This window comes from Panicum virgatum, chromosome 1K, assembly GCF_016808335.1.
Source record: "Panicum virgatum strain AP13 chromosome 1K, P.virgatum_v5, whole genome shotgun sequence".
Classification (NCBI taxonomy): domain Eukaryota; kingdom Viridiplantae; phylum Streptophyta; class Magnoliopsida; order Poales; family Poaceae; genus Panicum; species Panicum virgatum.
In genome coordinates this window covers 44,492,064-44,510,360 of record NC_053136.1, presented here as the reverse complement: position 1 = coordinate 44,510,360, position 18,297 = coordinate 44,492,064, and the positions used below count along the sequence as shown (strand labels likewise).

Below are 18,297 nucleotides of genomic sequence, written 5' to 3'. Positions count from 1 at the left end.
AATAATATTATTTTTTTTGAAAAATATAAAAATAATAAAACTAGCTGCCGCGCTATTTGTGCGGAGCACTAGTTTTAATAATGAATTCAATGTCAACCTATATAAATGTTAGATACTGACAGTTTAAGTTCAAGTTAAACAATTTAGATGATTTTGCAATCGCTTGACTGCTTGAGGCCTTGACCAGTCAGCAACCGCGCGCTCTTTCTCCCGGTTTCCACCAGCCTTCAGTCCAGCAGCCACCAAGGCGGACCCAGCAGCTCCTCGCACACAAATATCCAACCCAATGTTTCAAAAAAAAAAAAACCCAACCCAAAAGCACGAATTTTCCTCGTGTTCTTCTCCGGTTCTCCCCACCGAAAAGCACGAGCAGCACACCGGCAACGGCAAAGAAAGCGACACGACACCCACACGAGCGGGCGCTGAGCAACCTGTCGAGGAGGAGACCATGCCGGACGGCGGCGAGGTGCTGTTCCTGGACGGCGTCGGGGAGGTCGTCGTCTCCATTGGCCGCAGCGGCCTCTCTCTACAGCATCTGCATCCGGTACGCTCCGGCCCCTTGATCTCATGTCCCTTCGCCTGTTCGTGATTGCTGAAGGCTAGCTCCAGATCTTACGGGTTTAGACCTCCTTGTGACGCTTAATCGAGAGGGTTCTGTGCGGGATTGAGCCGGATTGTGCGAGGGGCCCGGGATTTGTAGCTTTTGGTCATTTGCTGTGCAATACTGCAATCGAAGAGCTGAGAGGGTGGATAGGAAGGCAGTGAGAAAGATGAATATGGTCGCAAATTACATGACTGGTACTTGATTCACTGTTTTGGTTCAAAATATGGGGGAAGACCCGCGAAAAGTGGCTGGAAGCTGTGAGATTGCACACGCACACCATCTTGTGAGGTTTATGTACCCAACAAAAATTTAGGTACCGCTGCGATTTTGTTTGGAGCAGCAGTGGCTACCGCTTTTTTTTGGGAGAACTATTGTAGGCTTTTCTGATAGGTGTTTTGTGATCTGAAAGATCCTTTGTAATAGTGCTTTTTTTCTAATCTCTGCATTTCGCACACTGGTCTAAGGTGAGGAATGCTCAACTTGTATTTGGACCGCTTTTTTTCTCTCTTAATATAAAGATACGCAGTTCTCCTGCGTGTTCGATAAAAAATGGATCAGTTGGCAAGCTAACAACAACAACAACAAACAACAACATAGCCTTTTTTCCCAAGCAAGTTGGGATAGGCTAGAGATGAAACCCGAAAGAAATAAGTTCAAGGTTCAGGCACATTGATAGCTAGTCTCCAAGCGCTCCTATCCAAAGCTATCTCTTTAGAGATATTCCAATCCTTAAGGTCTCTCTTAACCGACTCATCCCACGTCAGTTTTGGTCTACCTCTACCCCTCTTTACATTATCGACCCGCTCAAGAACCCCATTACGCACCGGCGTCTTAGGAGGCCTTCGTTGGACATGTCCAAACCATCTCAGCCGATGCTGGATAACTTTCTCCTCAATTGGTGCCACTCCGACCCTATCCCGAATAACTTCGTTCCGGACTCTATCCCTCCTTGTGTGCCCGCAAAACCACCGCAACATCCGCATCTCTGCTACACTCAGTTGCTGGACATGTCGCCTTTTTGTAGGCCAACATTCAGCACCGTATAGCATCGCCGGACGAATTGCTGTCCTATAGAATCTGGCTTTTAGCTTTTGTGGCACCCTCTTGTCACAAAGGATGCCAGAAGCTTGCCGCCACTTCAACTAGCCAGCTGAAATTCTATGCCTAACATCTTCATCAATGTCGCCATCCTTTTGTAGCACCGATCTTAAATACCGAAAAGTATCCTTCTGGACCACCACTTGTCCATCTAGACTAACGTCTCCCCCCTCATGCCTAGTCGCGTTGAAATCGCACATCATGTACTCGGTCTTGGTCCTACTAAGTCTGAACCCTTTCGACTCTAACGTGCGTCTCCACAGCTCTAACTTCCTATTAACCCCTGCCCTACTCTCGTCAACTAGCACCACATCATCAGTTGGCAAGCTAACAAAGCATACAAATCCTAGTTAAGTATCCAAACTAGAAACACCAATTTTCCGTGTGTCTGTGAAGCTGAACCTCGTCAACACTCTTAAGGAAGTAACCAGAATTAACATCACTACAATCAGGCTATCGGACACAAGTCAAAACTGAATTATGGGTCAGACCAATCTGCGAATTGAGCCTGACATGTGCGTGTGAAGACAACACTACATTTGCCTAGTGTTGGTCATTACAGTGATCACCAAGTTGGAAATAATATACAGTGTCACTGATATGAGCCACCATGCCCCACATATGGTCCTCACCATGGACGATATTGTTTGATTGATATCTATTTATGATTCTGGTCGTAGATTTTTCTCTTCTTTTACATGCATTTAAATCAGTCGCAGCATAAGGAACTATGCCAGTTTTACTGTTGCTTTCAATTACACTTTTGAGTTGCAAATGATAAATGCCACCAGGAGGCTCTGTTATTCCACTTGCTATGTTACCATATTACTGTGCTCAAGTTGCCACTTTTTACAGGAACTGGTCTCTTCATGTTGGTCGTCTATTACACTGCAGCCTAAATTGGACAACAAAATCAAGTTTTCAGATGTTTACGCTGTAGAGCTGCTCGATAAGGGTCCTATCTGTGGGCCTTGGAATACAAGAACTGTTATTCAAGGCAAGAAAAATATTGAGGTTATGGCATTCCTTCTGGTTAATACAAGCTTCACTTTCTGCAACATGCATCAAACATTTCTGCCAACCAATATTAGATAGGTTAGTTCCATGCATCCTGTTTTCTATGTGTAGCTATAGCTTTCTGCCACCTCCCACTATTTAAACGAACTTGATATACTGCTTCGTCACTAACAATAAACACTAATATACCAGTCACAGCACCCTTTATTGGCGAATAAAATGAAGTTTTCAAAGGTGTTCAAAATGTTTTCATACATTGCACAAAATTTAATATTCACTCAACAGCTTAGATTGTTGCATATTCCACTTTCTGAGATACAGGTAGGGAGTGGATATTATCTGAAGTAGAAAAACTGCTTGTAGTATATGAAAAACGTGGTGGGGGGGGGGGGGGGTAAACTGTACGAGGCCTGCAAGGGCAAGAGGGAGACCTGAGACTGAAACTAGAAAGAACTATTTATGTCTGAAACTCATACACTATATATATCTTCTTAACAAAATCATATGCTCATGCAGATGCACCGATTTGTTGTACATGGGGGGATTACCAGAACAAGAAAATGTCCTTCTCCATGGGTACCTTGTGAATATATTTTTGGTCACAAAGACTTGAAGACCTGCAAAAATTGGTTCGAGCGTCTCATGGCATGCATAAACAATGAAGGCGATAGACCAAAGAACCTGATGGTAGATATGATGCATTTCTTCTCCTCTTGACCACTATAGCACTTGTGAAGACATGCAAAGGATATTTCTTCTTCTCATTGTTGGTCTGTTGTTGGGATTGATAACATTACAGGTATTTGTTCATCCATTATGTGGAAAAGGTAGAGGGGTCAAGAATTGGGAAACAGTAGCCCCATTATTTGGTAGAGCGAAAATAAAAACAAAGGTAAACTTTATTTCTGAATTTTGATTTCTTATGATTTCTTGATATCAGAATTTCCTGCCCATTATGAATAATTCCAGTGCTCTGACTTATTTCCTCCCTGAATGTTTGTCTCCAGGTGATAGTGACAGATAGAGCAGGGCATGCATACGACACGTTAGTATCATTATCAGATATAGAACTCAAGGCACTTGATGGTGTTGTTGCAGTGGTAGGACAATTAAATTCCAATTCTAATTGCTTGATTGTTATCACCCTATCTTTCCTCTAATCTATGGGGCAAGTATTATAGTGATGACGCCTAGTCATCATGAGTAGTTCATTCCGCAAAACAATAAACCAATAAGAAATTAAGGTCAAATGCATGCACAACCTTCTTAATAAACTAGATGTTATGGTTGATTTGCTGTTTAGAAGTACTAGAGAAGGAAAATTCAGAGTTAGGAAAGTTCAGTAGTTAAGAATTGGAATCAAAGTTAGCATCAGGGTTAGAGTCCTAGAAAAAGAAGTCTAGAATCTATGTAGATTACAATTGGAGTTGGATTGTAAGCTGGCTGGCTATATATGCCTATTGCACTTTCACAGGGAAATCGACCAATCAATACATCAACCTGTTATCTCATTAAGCTTATCTACTCATCCCATTGCTCCATTTCTCATCTCCTTGCTGAACTCGATCCTGGCCTGTCATCATCTACATCACCACGGCACGAATCCGGCCAAGGAACGGCTGGAGACCACACATAGCTATCCAATCCGTTCACTTCCTCATGGATGTGACCTAGAACTAGGGAGTATCTATGTAAGCATAAAAACGTAATAAACTAGAAAGAAGTAGCTAGCATCTATGTGATCATAAATATGCACTAATCATTTGCTGTTTTTATTATGTATATTTGTAAAACCAGTTGTAGTTACGCACACTCTTAGCTAGGAACACAGGAATACTTGGTGCAGGGCCAGGGTGTGAGGATTTCAACTTCTGCTGCATGCGTAGTTGTTATTTCTATTTATTTTAGCTGTTCCAATTTAGTCTGGTGCGCAGTTTTGGAGATCAAGTTTTTTTTTTGTTCTTAGGTGTGTTGTAAGCAAAGTCTTCTTCTATAATGCAACTAGGAAGGCCACCCGCGCATTTGCGCGGCTAGATGTTACTATTTTTAACACTACCTTTTTTAATTGTTTCTATTTATTACTCGTGCGGCTAGATGTAAGTATCTATTAGGTTACAACCTTTTTTTATTTTGGCTCTCATAAAGCAATATTTTTTAGGAAAATCAAGATGTGTTAAAGCGTTACCTCAATTTTGATGAGTCATTTTGTCTCCATATAATAAATTAGATTTATTTTTGAGATTGTTCTAAGTTTGTTGTTTTAATGTTGATTGCAAAATAATTTTGAGGTTTTGAGTGTGGATATATTGATATATATAAGTAAATTTTCTACTTGTAATTTTATAAATGTTTACCTTTTATAGTGTTTTGATATTTTTTTAGATAAAAGTAGTTACTCAAAATTGTGTTTTGAGAATTAATAATTGTATTTTTTTTCATACTCCCTCTAGTTTTGAATTAGATATCATTCTGAGATGTAAATTTGTTTTTTAATGTCAATTTAAAATTATTTAGTTTCATTAAAGTGTATTGTTGTAGTAATCAAAGTTGTGTTGTGAGGATTGTGCCAATGCCAAAATGTTTTTTTTTGACTTGTAGGTTATAGTATTACCCCTAATCCAATGCTGCAGTGCTACGGTCGAAGGTCGAGACTTTTGAGTCCGTGCTTCTACTGCACGTCAATGCGCTTGATATTTAGATGATGAACTCATTGTTAGCGTGTGTAGTTAATGGGCTGGCCTATTGGCCGTGGGTTGTAGCTGCGCCGGCCTCCTTGGCCGTGCGCCTCCCTCCTTGGATCTAGATGGTTTTGGATTAGGCAAGGAACTCTTGATTGGTATTACTTCTATAAACCAAACCCTAGGACTTCCTTGCCTATATATGTACACGAGCTTTGCCTCTCCATAATCAATCTATTATTCTCGAGCCATATTTGCTTTCATGGTATCACGAGTCCGGGTTCACACCCCGATTCACCTTCCGCTGCCCTAGCGCGCCGTTCAGGCTGCGCCCCCAACCCTGTGCGCCAGTGATCTGCCGCTGCAGCCACCATGGTTGGGACCCCCCCCTTTCCCCGCGCGTCGTCGACCCTGCTGCCGCCGCCGTCTCCCAGCAGGAGGCTGCTGCCGCCGCTCAGCAGGAGCACGACGCTGCCCTGCTTCGCGTCCAGCACCATGTTTTCAAATCGTCTAGTCGAACCTAGTCGCCATGAGACCGATCATACGACTAGTCGCGATTAGTCGAGCTTAGTCGGTCCTAGTCGTCTGCCTAGTCGTCCTATGTGTCCCAGGACCGATATGATATATGTACTACATATTACTTAATAAAAAGTAAGTATGAAGGCAACAATAATGGTCGATTTTTCACTTATTTGTGAGAGATGATTTGTGAACTGTCCAGAACTCTGTATTCCTGTCCCATAGTCCAGAACTCTGTATTCCTGTCTCTCAGCCTCTATATACCAAAAACCTAATGGGCCACCTTGCCAGCCCATCACCGGCCGAGGCCCACAACTCAAACAGCCCACAAAACAATCTCAAGTCTGATCATTTTCCAACCTGATCGTGCGACTAATCGCGACTAGTCGATGACTAGTCGGACAACTAGAAAACTAGTCGCCCAGACCTACTCGGTGTCCCTTATCGGGGTCACCGGACCGATAAGCCCGACTAATCGCGACTAATCGCGATTAGTCGGACGACTAGATAACATGGGCCCAGCAGGCCGAGGAAGAAGCGGCCCTCGCCGCCAAGGACCGCGAGGCTGCCGCCGCCCGCGAGCGCGCCGCCCTGGAGCGCTCGCGAACGCCGCGCGGCTGGCAACCCTCCTCCTCCGCCTCCCCGCCGCCGCCACCACCGCCCGTCGATGAGGACGGCGTCCAGGCCGCCATGCTCCTCCACGAGGCTGCTGCGTTGCTCAACCTCCCATAGTTCTTAAGGCGTCGCCTAGGCGATGAGGCGCTCCAAGGATCCAAGGCGTCCTGGACGCCTTGCCTAATTCATGTCAGGAAGGGATGGAGGGAGGGAGAAGGGAGAAAGAGGACGAAAACCGATCAGCGATAGCAAGATGATGTTGTACCTGCCGTCTCCGACAGTGCTGCGCCTGGGCAGCACCGCCTCCGCGCCGTCCGGCAGGGAGGAGGAGCGGCAGGCGCCATAGCTCCATCTGGGGGTGGCCGCGGCAGGGAGGAGCGGGGGCACTAGTGCTCCATCTGGGGGTGGCCGCGGCAGGGAGGAGGAGCGGCGGCGCTGGTGCTCCATCTGGGGGTGGCCGCGGCAGGGAGGAGGACTGGCGGCGCTGGTGCTCCGTCTGGGGTGGCCGCGAAGGGAGGAGCGGGCGAGTGGCGGCGCACGACGATATAGGGTAGGGGGGAGAGGGTGGGCTGACGGGAGGAGATGAGTAGTTTATGGGCTGGTAGTGATTTGGTGGGCTGGGCCTTACATTCTTCCTGGGCCTTTTCTCTTTTCTTTTTTCTTTTCTCTTTTCTTTTCCCCTTTATACTGCTAATTATACTGCTAATATTCTGCTTTTACGTTGGCGTATGGCGTCGCCTCGCCTCGCCTAGGCGTCCAGAGGAGGTAGGGCGCCACACCTCGCCTCAACGCCTTAAGAACATTGCAACCTCCACGCGCAGGTTGTGGCTGTCCAAAACATCCGCAGCCTTGTCACGGTCGTCCTTGACGTCTCCTCCGGCGACTGCACCAGGTGGCGCCACCAGTTCCTCCTCACCCTCGGCAAGTACTCCCTCCAGGGCCACGTCTTCTTCGACAACCCTCTAGAAGCAGCCGCACATCCAGACTGAGCGCGCATAGATTGCGTCGTCAAGTCGTGGCTGTACGGCACCCTCTCCACCGAGCTTGCCGATACTATGATGGATCTTGACTGCACCGTCTGCGCCGCCTGGCTCGCCGTCGAAACCCAATTCCTTGAGAATCGAGAGACGCGCGCCCTCCACCTCGACGCCTGGTTCCGGAACTTCGTCCAGGGTGATCTGTCGATCTCCGAGTACTGCCGGCGCCTCAAGGGCATGGCCGCTGACCTTCGGGATCTGGGCGAGGTCGTCTCCGACCGCACCCTCATCCTCAACCTTCTACGCGGCCTCAACGACTGCTACGCCGCCATCGCCCTTCACCTCCGCCGCGGCCGTCCCTTCCCTATCTTTATGGACGCCCGCGCGGACTTGCTTCTGGAGGAGATCAATCTCGCCAACCGCCCGTCGGCGCCCTCCTCCGCCTTGGTCGCCACTGCTTCTAGCAATCCTTCTCCTGGCGGCTCACCCCCCCGCCCAGCAGCCCTCCTACAACGGGGGCGCTAGCTCTGGAGGCGCTGGTGCCAGGCCTCCCAAGAAGGGCTGCGGCAAGCGCGGCAGCGGCCGTGGCAACCAGGGCCAGCAGAGCGCCTAGCAGGGGGGCCCCTGGCGACCCTCCACAGCCTGCAGGCGTCGGCAAAGGGCCAGGCGGGTTCGGCGCAGGGTCAGGCTCCTCCAGCAGCTCTTGGCCCTCCTTCAACCCGTGGACTGGCTCCATCCACATGTGTCCCGGCCCGCATGTGCCATTCTCCCCCAACAGCAGGCACACCTTGCTCAACAACAGCAAGCCCTGCTTGCCCAGCAGGCGCTGCTGTCCCAGCAGCCGAAGGTCGCCCTCCCTCAACAGCAAGTCGGCGCCCTCTACCAGCAGGCTGGTTCTTCAGCCTCTCAGCAGCAGCAGTACCCCCTCTCTGGCGCCTCTACTGGACCTGGCGTATGGGGGTACAATCCGATGGCTGGCTCTCCCTCTTGGGACCAACAATCCCTCGCCTCCACGTTCAGCACCATGACGCTGAATCAGCCACAAGGGAATGGCTGGTACTTTGATTCAGGTGTTAGTGGAGAGTGCCTCCGGAACGGACGAACACTACAACAATAAGGAATAAGCGCGCTAGGCGAAGAGAACAACTCGAAATCAAACACAAAGGCTTCGCACAATCAAGCGGAATTCTCTCTCTATTCAATGTGTCCCATCAATGTATAGCGGTTCGGGTATTTATAGGTGATGGTTCACCTACCAATCCCTGTAATTTACATCGTAATACCCTCTAACAACTATATTCCCAGAATATTCCAAGGACAAGATGATATTTTTACACCACATAGTGGATCACAGCTGGACTCTACTGTCCTCCGGGCCCGGCCTGGTACGTCATCAATCGCCAGCTCGGTCTTCGCTACCTTCGGGAACGCCGCCTTCATGGAAGCCCTCCGGTCTTCGCCCGAGGGCTTCGCCTCTCCGCACGGCTTCGCCGGATGTCTTCGCTTGACGGCTTCAGCTCTTCGCCAGGCTTCGCCGGATGTCTTTGCCTGCCGGCTTCAGCTCTCCACCAGGCTTCGCCAGATGTCTTCGCCTGCCGGCTTCAGCTCTCCGCCAGGCTTCGCCAGATGTTTTCGCCTGTCGGCTTCAGCTCTTCGCCAGGCTTCGCCAGATGTCTTCGCCTGCCGGCTTCAGCTCTCCGCCAGGCTTCGCCAGATGTTTTCGCCTGCCGGCTTCAGCTCTTCGCCAGGCTTCGCCGTGAAACCCGGAAGGCTGGGTCGGTGGTGATCTTCACTCTGACTCCGACGGCCTGCGGGCCTTCGGTCGATGGCCGAAGGTGGCAACCCCAACATCAGGTGCTACCTCTCACATGACTCCTCATGCTACTATCCTTTCACATTCGCTTTCCTTGCGGTATCCCGTTCCATCATCGATTGTTGTCGGTAACGGCTCTTTACTTCCTGTTACCTCCACTGGCGCTGCACTCTTGCCTGGTTCCTTACGTCTTAATAATGTTCTTGTTTCACCAAGCCTTATTAAGAACTTAATTTCCGTCCGCCAGTTTACATCTGACAACAATTGCTCTGTTGAATTTGATCCCGTTGGTTGTTCTGTGAAGGATCTCAAGACCAAGAACGTTCTCGTCTGGTGCAATAGTTTCGGCCCGCTGTATCCCCTGCGCTTCCCAGCCGCCACAGCTCTCACGGCCGCCTCCACTTCATCGCTCTGGCACTGTCGTCTTGGTCATCCCGGACATGAGGCTCTGTCCAAGCTAGCTTCAGTTATCCCCACCTGTCATAAAGAAGCGAGCTCCTCTATTTGTCATACGTGTTAGCTAGGTCGTCATGTTCGTCTCCCGTTTCATGCGTCTTCATCTCGTGCCTCTAGCATGTTTGATCTCATACATTGTGATTTGTGGACATCTCCTGTACTCAGTGTCTCTGGTTACAAGTATTATTTGGTCATTCTTGATGATTTTTCGCATTATCTTTGGACGTTCCCTTTACGACTTAAGTCTGACACATTTACCACTCTGGCTCACTTCTTTTCTTATGTGGCTACCCAGTTCGGCACCAGCATTAAGGTTGTACAATACGATAATGGTCGAGAGTTTGACAACTCCAGCGCCCGCTCGTTCTTCCTTACTCGAGGCGCCCATCTTCGCATGTCCTGCCCCTATACCTCTCCACAAAACGGTAAAGCTGAGCACATTATTCGTTCCACCAATAACATCATTCGCTCACTTCTTTTCCAAGCTGGCATGACTCCGACCTACTGGGTTGAAGCGCTCCATACGGCCACGTATCTGCTGAATCTCTTGCCAACCAAGACCCTTCAGTTCTCCATGCCGCACTTTGCTCTATTCGGCACCATGCCAAACTATGAGCACCTGCGCGTCTTTAGGTGCAAATGCTACCCCAACCTATCCGCCACCGCCGCACATAAGCTTGCTCCGCGCTCATCTATGTGTGTCTTCCTCGGATATTCAGCTCACCACAAGGGATACTGCTGCCTTGACCTCACTTCGAATCGGATCATCATCTCACGACATGTCGTGTTTGATGAGTTCTCGTTTCCTTTTGCCGAGCAGCACCCCTCGCCATCACCTGCGGACTTTGGTTTTCTGGATGATACTGCTAATCCTGTGCCGGTTCCCATTGGACCTCCACAGTTTTCTCCATCTACAGGTTCTCATGGCGCCTTCCCTGGAGCTCTGTCCGCACAGCCACGTGCGGCACACGGCGCTCCTTCGACTGCACAGCCACGTGCGGCACCTGGCGCTCCTTCGACCGCACAGCCACGTGCGGCGCTCGACGCCGCGATCTGCACCTCAGTGCCTATCCTTGGCGCCTCCAGTCTGCTGCCTCGCGCGGCTGGACCGCTGCCTCGCGGCTCTGGGTCGTTGCAGATCGCCGACCGACCACCCCGACTGCTGCTTCTTCGCCCGCAGCACGCAGCTGCCCGTCACTAGCGTGTCTTCCCCTGCTGGTCCGCGGCTGGCTGCGGCCTCGACACCAGTCAGCGCTGCCCCAGTTCAGCGCCCGGAGGATCGCTTCTTCCGGCACGTCTACACTCGGCGCACCACCGCAGCTACCCCTGCTGATCCGGCGCCCGCCCCTGTTGCTCCGGCACCCCTACCCAAGGGCGTTGTTCCAGTTCCGCCCGTGGTGAACCAGCACTCCATGGTCACCAGGGCCAAGCAGGGGTTTCGGCAGCCAACACTCTACCATGCCGCGCCCCTGTCGCCTATTCCGAAGACCTTCCGCAGCGCCCTTGCCGATCCAAATTGGCGTGCTGCTATGGAAGATGAGTATGGTGCCCTGCTCCAAAATTCAACTTGGGACCTCATGCTGCGTCCACCACGGACCAACATCGTCTCCGACAAGTGGATTTTTAAACACAAGTTCAAGGCTGACGGTTCTCTGGAACGGTATAAGGCTCGTTGGGTTCTTCGCGGTTTCACTCAACGACCTGGCGTTGATTTCGACGAGACTTTCAGCCCAATCGTGAAGCCCGCAACTGTTCGCACCGTGTTGTCTCTTGCATTATCACGCAATTGGCCGGTGCACCAGCTCGATGTGAAGAATGCCTTCCTTCATGGGACTTTGACTGAGACAGTAACTGCTCCCAGCCGTCTGGGTTTGAGCATTCAGCTCACCCCGATTTCGTCTGCCGTCTCAACAAGTCTCTCTACGGCCTGAAGCAAGATCCCCGGGCATGGTACAGCCGGTTCGCCGCCTTCCTCGTGTCCCTTGGATTTGTGGAGTCCAAGTCTGACACTAGCCTGTTTGTGCTTCGCCGCCAGTCTGACACGGCATATCTGTTGCTCTATGTTGATGACATCATCCTCACGGCCTCCTCCATGGATTTCCTACGGCGCATCATCTCGGCATTGCAGCAGGAATTCTCCATGAAGGATCTTGGTGAGCTTCGTCACTTCTTGGGATGCATGTTCAGCGTCATTCTGGAGGATTTCTCCTATCCCAGAAGCAGTATATGCTGGACATTCTAGATCGGGCTGGTATGATGGGCTGCAAACCTTGTTCTACCCCGGTTGACACCAACCCCAAGGTTTCAGCAGTTGCTGGTGCACCTCTTCAGGATCCGTCTGATTTTCGCAGTCTGGCTGGCGCTCTTCAGTATCTCACCTTCACCAGGCCTGATATCACATATGCCGTCCAGCAGATTTGTCTTCATATGCATGATCCGAGAGAGCCTCATCTTGCTGCTCTGAAGCGCATTCTTCGGTATATCCGTGGCACTCTACACTTGGGCCTCGAGCTGCGGCCGTCATCTGTGGAAGATATCATTGCCTACTCTGATGCTGATTGGGCAGGCTGTCCAAACACTCGCAAGTCCACATCGGGCTACGCAGTCTTTCTTGGGGACAACCTCATCTCCTGGTCCTCCAAGCGTCAGAGTACTATATCCAGATCCAGTGCCGAAGCTGAGTATCGCGTCGTTGCTAATGCAGTCGCTGAGGCGACTTGGCTGCACCAGCTTCTTCTTGAGAAGCACACACCGCTTCGTCGAGCTACATTGGTCTACTATGACAACATCAGCGCCGTCTATATGTCCAGTAATCCAGTTCAGCATCAACGCACCAAGCACATTGAGATCGATCTCCACTTCGTCAGGGAGCGAGTCGTATTGGGACACGTCAAGGTTCTTCATGTTCCTACTTCGTCTCAGTATGTTGACATCTTCACCAAGGGGCTTCTTCGACTGTGTTTGTGGAGTTTCGTTCCAGTCTGAACGTTCGAGGCATCAACGGACTGCGGGGGCGTGTTAGCGTGTGTAGTTAATGGGCCGGCCTATTGGCCGTGGGTTGTAGCCGCGCCGGCCTCCTTGGCCGTGCGCCTCCCTCCTGGGATCTAGATGGTTTTGGATTAGGCAAGGAACTCCTGATCGGTATTACTTCTATAAACCAAACCCTAGGACTTCCTTGCCTATATATGTACACGAGCTTTGCCTCTCCATAATCAATCTATTATTCCCGAGCCATATTTGCTTTCACTCATGATTCTTGCTGAGGTTGGAGAGTCATCGTCATCACAATGGATGCCCATGACAGCGGCTTTAATTTCATTTTTGCTCCTCATCATCCCCCGGCGATGCTTCATGAATCAACATATTCCTCCTTGATATGGGCGTTGGAGCTCTCATGGCATTCCCTTTGGGATTTTTTTTCTCTTAAGACCCTACAACATTAAATATATCACATCATTCTATTTCTTATCTCTTCCTCTCTGTTTGGTACTCATAGCTCGTAGAATACCAAAGTTGTTATGTTTTGGATTTAAGTACGCTACAACACTAAATACATCGCATCATTCTATTTCTTATCTTTTCTTCTCTATTTGGTACTCATAGCTCGTAGCATGCCAAAGTTGTTATGTTTTGTTTTAGATTTATGTATTTATTTAATGGTAATGGTGTGTTATATGTATGTGTAAGGGTAGCTCGTAGCATACCAAAGCTGTTATGTTTTGGATTTAATTATTTATCTAATGGCAATGGTGGGTTATGTTTATTTATGTTTAAGGATATTTTGGGCTAATATTTATTGTAATGGCAGTGGTGGGTAATTTTATTTTTCTTTTTTTTCCTCCGATTAACGTTGGATTTTCTAGACTTTGAGAGCGAACGTGGCGGCTCTATTTGTTGGCCAAATAATAAGATAATAGATGACACACAGCTCTCTTGTGTGTTCAAGTTTTTTTCCCCCCAATGGATCTCATTTCCTGCATATTATCTAAATTTTGCATACAAGTTTGGAATCCTTTCACTGTGTTCTGTTAAGAGAAAAAACAAGCTACCGTTAATCCAAAAGGAGAAACTGCCGTTGTTACTCATGACATTTTTTAACTTGTAATTTTAGGGTGGTGATGGTCTATTTAATGAAATTCTGAATGGGATACTTAGTTCAAGGTACAAGGCTTCTTATCCTCCAACTCCCGAGGGCTTTGGATATTTTGGGAGCAATGACAATGAGAACTGTGAAGAACAAACAAGGAATGGGCTAAACTGTAGTATGCAGACACCAGATTCTGTGGATACCACGTTTCCTGGGAATTCAACTAAATGTGATGACCATGAACCTCTTCTTTCAACTTCACAACCTACAGGACTAGAGATACCATCATTAAGTAAGTTCATGTTTACATGTTGTGCATATGTTTTATAGAAGTTCTCATTAAGTATTTTTGTGATCCTTCTTATCTTAAAACTTGTGAGCTTCATTGATTAAACTAGAGGGCTTCTGTCATATTCTACTGCAGAACAGGATCATCTAGTCTCCTTCCCAAATGACTGGTTCAGACTTGGTATAATTCCTTCTGGCTCAACTGATGCTATTGTTCTCAGGTAGTGTTTAAGATACTGATCAGTAAAGCTTGTTTTGATCACTTGTCATTGGCGTGTTCCATTAATTTCCACTGGGTTTGTATTTTGAGTAGTCATTTTTGTGGACCCATGGTTATTCAGTGTGAGATACTCCCTCCATGCATAAATATATGACACTGTTGACTTTTCCTCAAACTTTGACCAATAATATTTATTTAGGGCTAACATGTTGATTTTAGAGCTAACTTGTTGATTTTATCTATCTGCACAAATATTTGTATACGAATGAAAGAGGTCAATGGTGTCATATATTTAAGAATGGAGGTTGTAGTTATGGTCGTTTTAGCTAGAGGACAATTCTACTATTACCATCTCTGTAGTGCTCCTGTGAGGAAACACGAGCCATGGCAATTGGTGAGCTTGCCAAAATAGCACTGCGCTGCTCTTTCAAAACATAGTTTAATTTCCATTTATTGCCAGCAACCCATGCACATTGTAACCGTTTTTTGGTTTTTTTACCATGAAGTGCTGACCCCCATGTATGTCTATTCATTATATGGACTCATCAATTCTTTTTGCCGATGGTTAATGCTCATTGGTCCTTGCAGCACAACTGGGGAGCGAGATCCTGTGACTTCTGCTCTGCTTATTATTCTCGGCAGAAGGATGTCACTTGATATAGCTCAAGTAGTCAGATGGAAAAGTAGCCCAACAGCTGAGGTCTTGCCTACTGTACGCTATGCTGCTTCATTTGCAGGGTATGCTACTGCCTCTAGGAGATAGTTCAGTTGCGTGATGTGAATAACTCTGCGCAATTTTGCCTTTAATTTTAATAAATTTAGGCTTTTCTCTGATGGAACCCTGAAAACAAAAGGAGTGATAATTTGATGAGCTTGATTGCTAGTCCTTGGTGAACTTCTTCTTAAATGAGCTTGCATAGGCATCCTGCAGGAGTCTTTACCATAACCCAAACAAAGAGAAGTAATATTAGTTTCTGTGGGAAGCTACAATGAGCTTAGCCTTATTTTCTGTCTAATCAAAATGACAATATCTGTGAATTCCTCTACTCATGTTAGGCCATCTTTTTCGCATGATTGCTTATGGTCACTTGTTACTTTGCTTGTAGATATGGGTTTTATGGAGAAGTTATCAGGGAGAGCGAAAACTACCGGTGGATGGGTCCTGCACGTTATGACATTTCTGGAACAATGGTCTTTCTGAAGCATAGGTGAGTAATGGTTACTGTTGTAGGGCCATTGTTGCTTCATGTTATTGACAATTGAACAATCTCTGGTCATTTTTCAGGTCGTACGAGGCAAAGGTTGCTTTTCTTGAGACTCCAGACACTAATCCACTTGCAGCATCAGCAGAGGATTATGTAACTGGAGCACAACCACTACAATCTCATCAGAGAAGACCTCATAGAATAATCTGCCGAACAAATTGCTTTGTATGCAAAGAGGCTTCAACACCTGGACAAAATTCAGAAGATGAGGTTGCAGACAGCTCCAGAACAATATGCGAGAACCCAAAGTGGGTCTGGTCCAAAGGATGTTTCCTCAGCGTTGGTGCAGCTGTCATTTCATGCCGTAATGAAAGAGCCCCTGACGGCCTGGTAGCTGATGCACACCTCTCGGATGGTTTTCTTCATCTTCTGCTCATCAGAGACTGCCCTCCTCTCCTTTACTTATGGTGAGTGAAATGTTGCTGTCTTGCTGATCCCATGATCCAACTTCTTCCAGATTTCAGAGTACTTTAGATTTGAAAGCTGTTTCCCGGTGAAGGATGAAAACAATAAAGCACTTATTAATTTCATTTGAATTGGAATTTGAAACCTTTTCATATCTGTTGTCTGTATGCATGGGTGAATCTTAAGGCATCAGACAAATATAACCTAAAATATAGTTTACATTCGTTTCCGAGCTCGCTTTAAATATTCAGAAACCAATGTAAGTTGGATTTATTCTGTAGTTCCGCTATTTGCAAATTCATTACTTAATAATGATCTAATGATCTAATGGCATTTGTCCCAAGAAAAGTCCAGTAGCTTTCTTAGGAAAAACAAGTACTCCCTCGGTTCCAAATTGTAGGTCGTTTCGGCAAATCTAGATACATAGCTTTTGCTATGCACCTAGATAAACACTATGTCTAGATACGTAGCAAAAACAATGTATCTAGATTTGTCAAAACGACCTACAATTAGGAACGGAGGGAGTAGTTAGCTATTCTTACCTTTATATTCGTTGGAAAATTAGCATGTATATTTTGTTTGCCTCTACATAAACAAGGATGTATTATCTGCAGGCATCTAACACAGTTTACCAAGAAGGGTTCAGACCCTTTGAGCTTCAAGTTTGTGGAGCATCACAAGGTAGATGCACTTTTCCTCCCATTTAATCCCTTGTGGTTGGTTGAACTTAATAGAGCTTTCCATCATCTGCAGACACCAGCATTCACATTTATCTCATCACATGATGAAAGTGTCTGGAACTTGGATGGAGAGATTTTTCAGGCGTGTGAGGTATCTGTCCAAGCTTGCCGGGGCCTTGTCAACCTCTTTGCTTCAGGACCAGAGGTGTAGTGCTAGTAATGCCATAAGTTCCTCGCTTGTTGCACGAGGGAAGATCTGCCAAGAGTCCATATTTTGCAGACAGGTCCTTATTTAGCTCTTGCATGTACATATGTGTCTCTTAGTAAAGAACTAGAATTCTTTGTCCATAGATATACTTGTGGCTTGGAAACAGCCCCATGTTTGCCAACAATATTGATTGAATTAATGAAGAGAAGCTTCTTCCTCTTTTTTAACGAGAAAATCAATGAAGTGAGGCACTTATCCACCTGTTCGAACGATGTCCAGTTAGAAATGCCCTCCCATCGGGTGTCCTGAATGATTTTGACAGCATGAATTTGCAAGAGGCAAACTTTCGTGGACCTACGCTTCGCCAGACACCCAGGATTTGTTAGGGCCTTCTTGCCTCAGAAAACGGTAGTTTGTCTCAGAAGTTCTTATCCTTTCTATTCTTTTGATGAAATTGGCTTTCTCGGGCGTACCACAGCTTCACCGCCGTGGTTAAGATCTGCGATATTTGCAGTGTTTGTTATCTGCTGGGTTGGCCACACTTTGCCATGGATGCCGGATGCGGCAGGTTGGGCACAGCTGCTCCTTGAGTCCTGGTCCTGGCACCGGGGACTGATGCCTGGCAGCGTTGCGACCGGCGAGGCCACCAGCGCGAGCTTTCATGCGGCCCTACCGCTCACCGTACCAGAGCCTGCCTGCTGTGAACCGCAGGGACGAAGCACGATACGATTTGCTTGCCTAGCCGGCTAGCAATGCTTCGTGCCGTTGACATTTCTCCGGTATACTCGACCCTCGAAGCTGAAATAGCGGTGTAGTGGGAATGTCACACTTTGCAGTGGACTCATTTGCCACTGCTAGCGGAATCTGATTGTACATTACTCCTGCTCTTTACAAATAATACTCCCTCCATGACATTAACACGCTACAATAAAACTACTGTTAGGGTCTGTAGGGTCTGGTTGGATAGGATAAAATTGAGTGCTAAACTTAATAGATGGAAATCAAGAGCGGCTCAAGAATTAACATAACAGTATAACACACTAAAAAACTGAAAGTTGGACAAGTCATTTTGATATATAGGCAGAAAGAAACACCTATTTTGTAAACCATAGCCATCCATCCAAGAAAGAAAAACCAATCCTAAATCCATCTAGAAAGTCAGTCTTCCTTACCAATAAAAGAAAGGGAACAATCTGGATGGATCTTCGCTGCCATCAAATGCTCTAGAATAACACCGATGAGATGGACAAAAGAGTAGGTACCTCAGTTGCAGCGCAAACATTTTAAATCAAGATAGAGAAAATCTGCTACTACAGATAAGTCTATTGCATGCCAATGTCCACAAAACACTAAAAGAAAACAATCTG

At 47.2% G+C, this 18,297-nt stretch overlaps 1 protein-coding gene across 3 annotated transcripts; it reads left to right on the top strand.

Moving 5' to 3' along the window:
- Window positions 1-287: 287 nt before the first annotated feature.
- On the top strand, window positions 288-17,165 carry LOC120711509 (ceramide kinase-like). 3 transcript variants are annotated; one of them, XM_039997073.1, is made up of 12 exons: window positions 288-544; window positions 2,558-2,716; window positions 3,236-3,406; window positions 3,519-3,611; window positions 3,727-3,819; window positions 13,889-14,156; window positions 14,289-14,373; window positions 14,961-15,110; window positions 15,479-15,580; window positions 15,658-16,044; window positions 16,657-16,723; window positions 16,796-17,165. In XM_039997073.1, exons 1-12 carry the CDS (start codon window positions 449-451, stop codon window positions 16,931-16,933), a joined length of 1,809 nt encoding a protein of 602 aa, XP_039853007.1. In that variant the 5' UTR covers window positions 288-448; the 3' UTR covers window positions 16,934-17,165. The 3 variants fall into 3 exon arrangements, with proteins under 3 accessions (XP_039853007.1, XP_039853015.1, XP_039853010.1); XM_039997081.1 differs by having other exon boundaries at window positions 289-544; window positions 2,558-2,699; XM_039997076.1 differs by having other exon boundaries at window positions 289-544; window positions 2,558-2,797.
- The last annotated feature ends 1,132 nt before the right edge of the window (window positions 17,166-18,297 follow it).

What these genes read in the sequence shown, in the direction of transcription:
- LOC120711509 (XM_039997073.1), top strand. Translation starts at nt 449, where the DNA reads ATGCCGGACGGCGGCGAGGTGCTGTTCCTGGACGGCGTCGGGGAGGTC. An exon ending in ATAGACCAAAGAACCTGATG is followed by an intron (nt 3,407 to 3,518) that starts GTAGATATGATG and finishes ATAACATTACAG; the next exon opens with GTATTTGTTCATCCATTATG. An exon ending in CCTCCTCTCCTTTACTTATG is followed by an intron (nt 16,045 to 16,656) that starts GTGAGTGAAATG and finishes TATTATCTGCAG; the next exon opens with GCATCTAACACAGTTTACCA.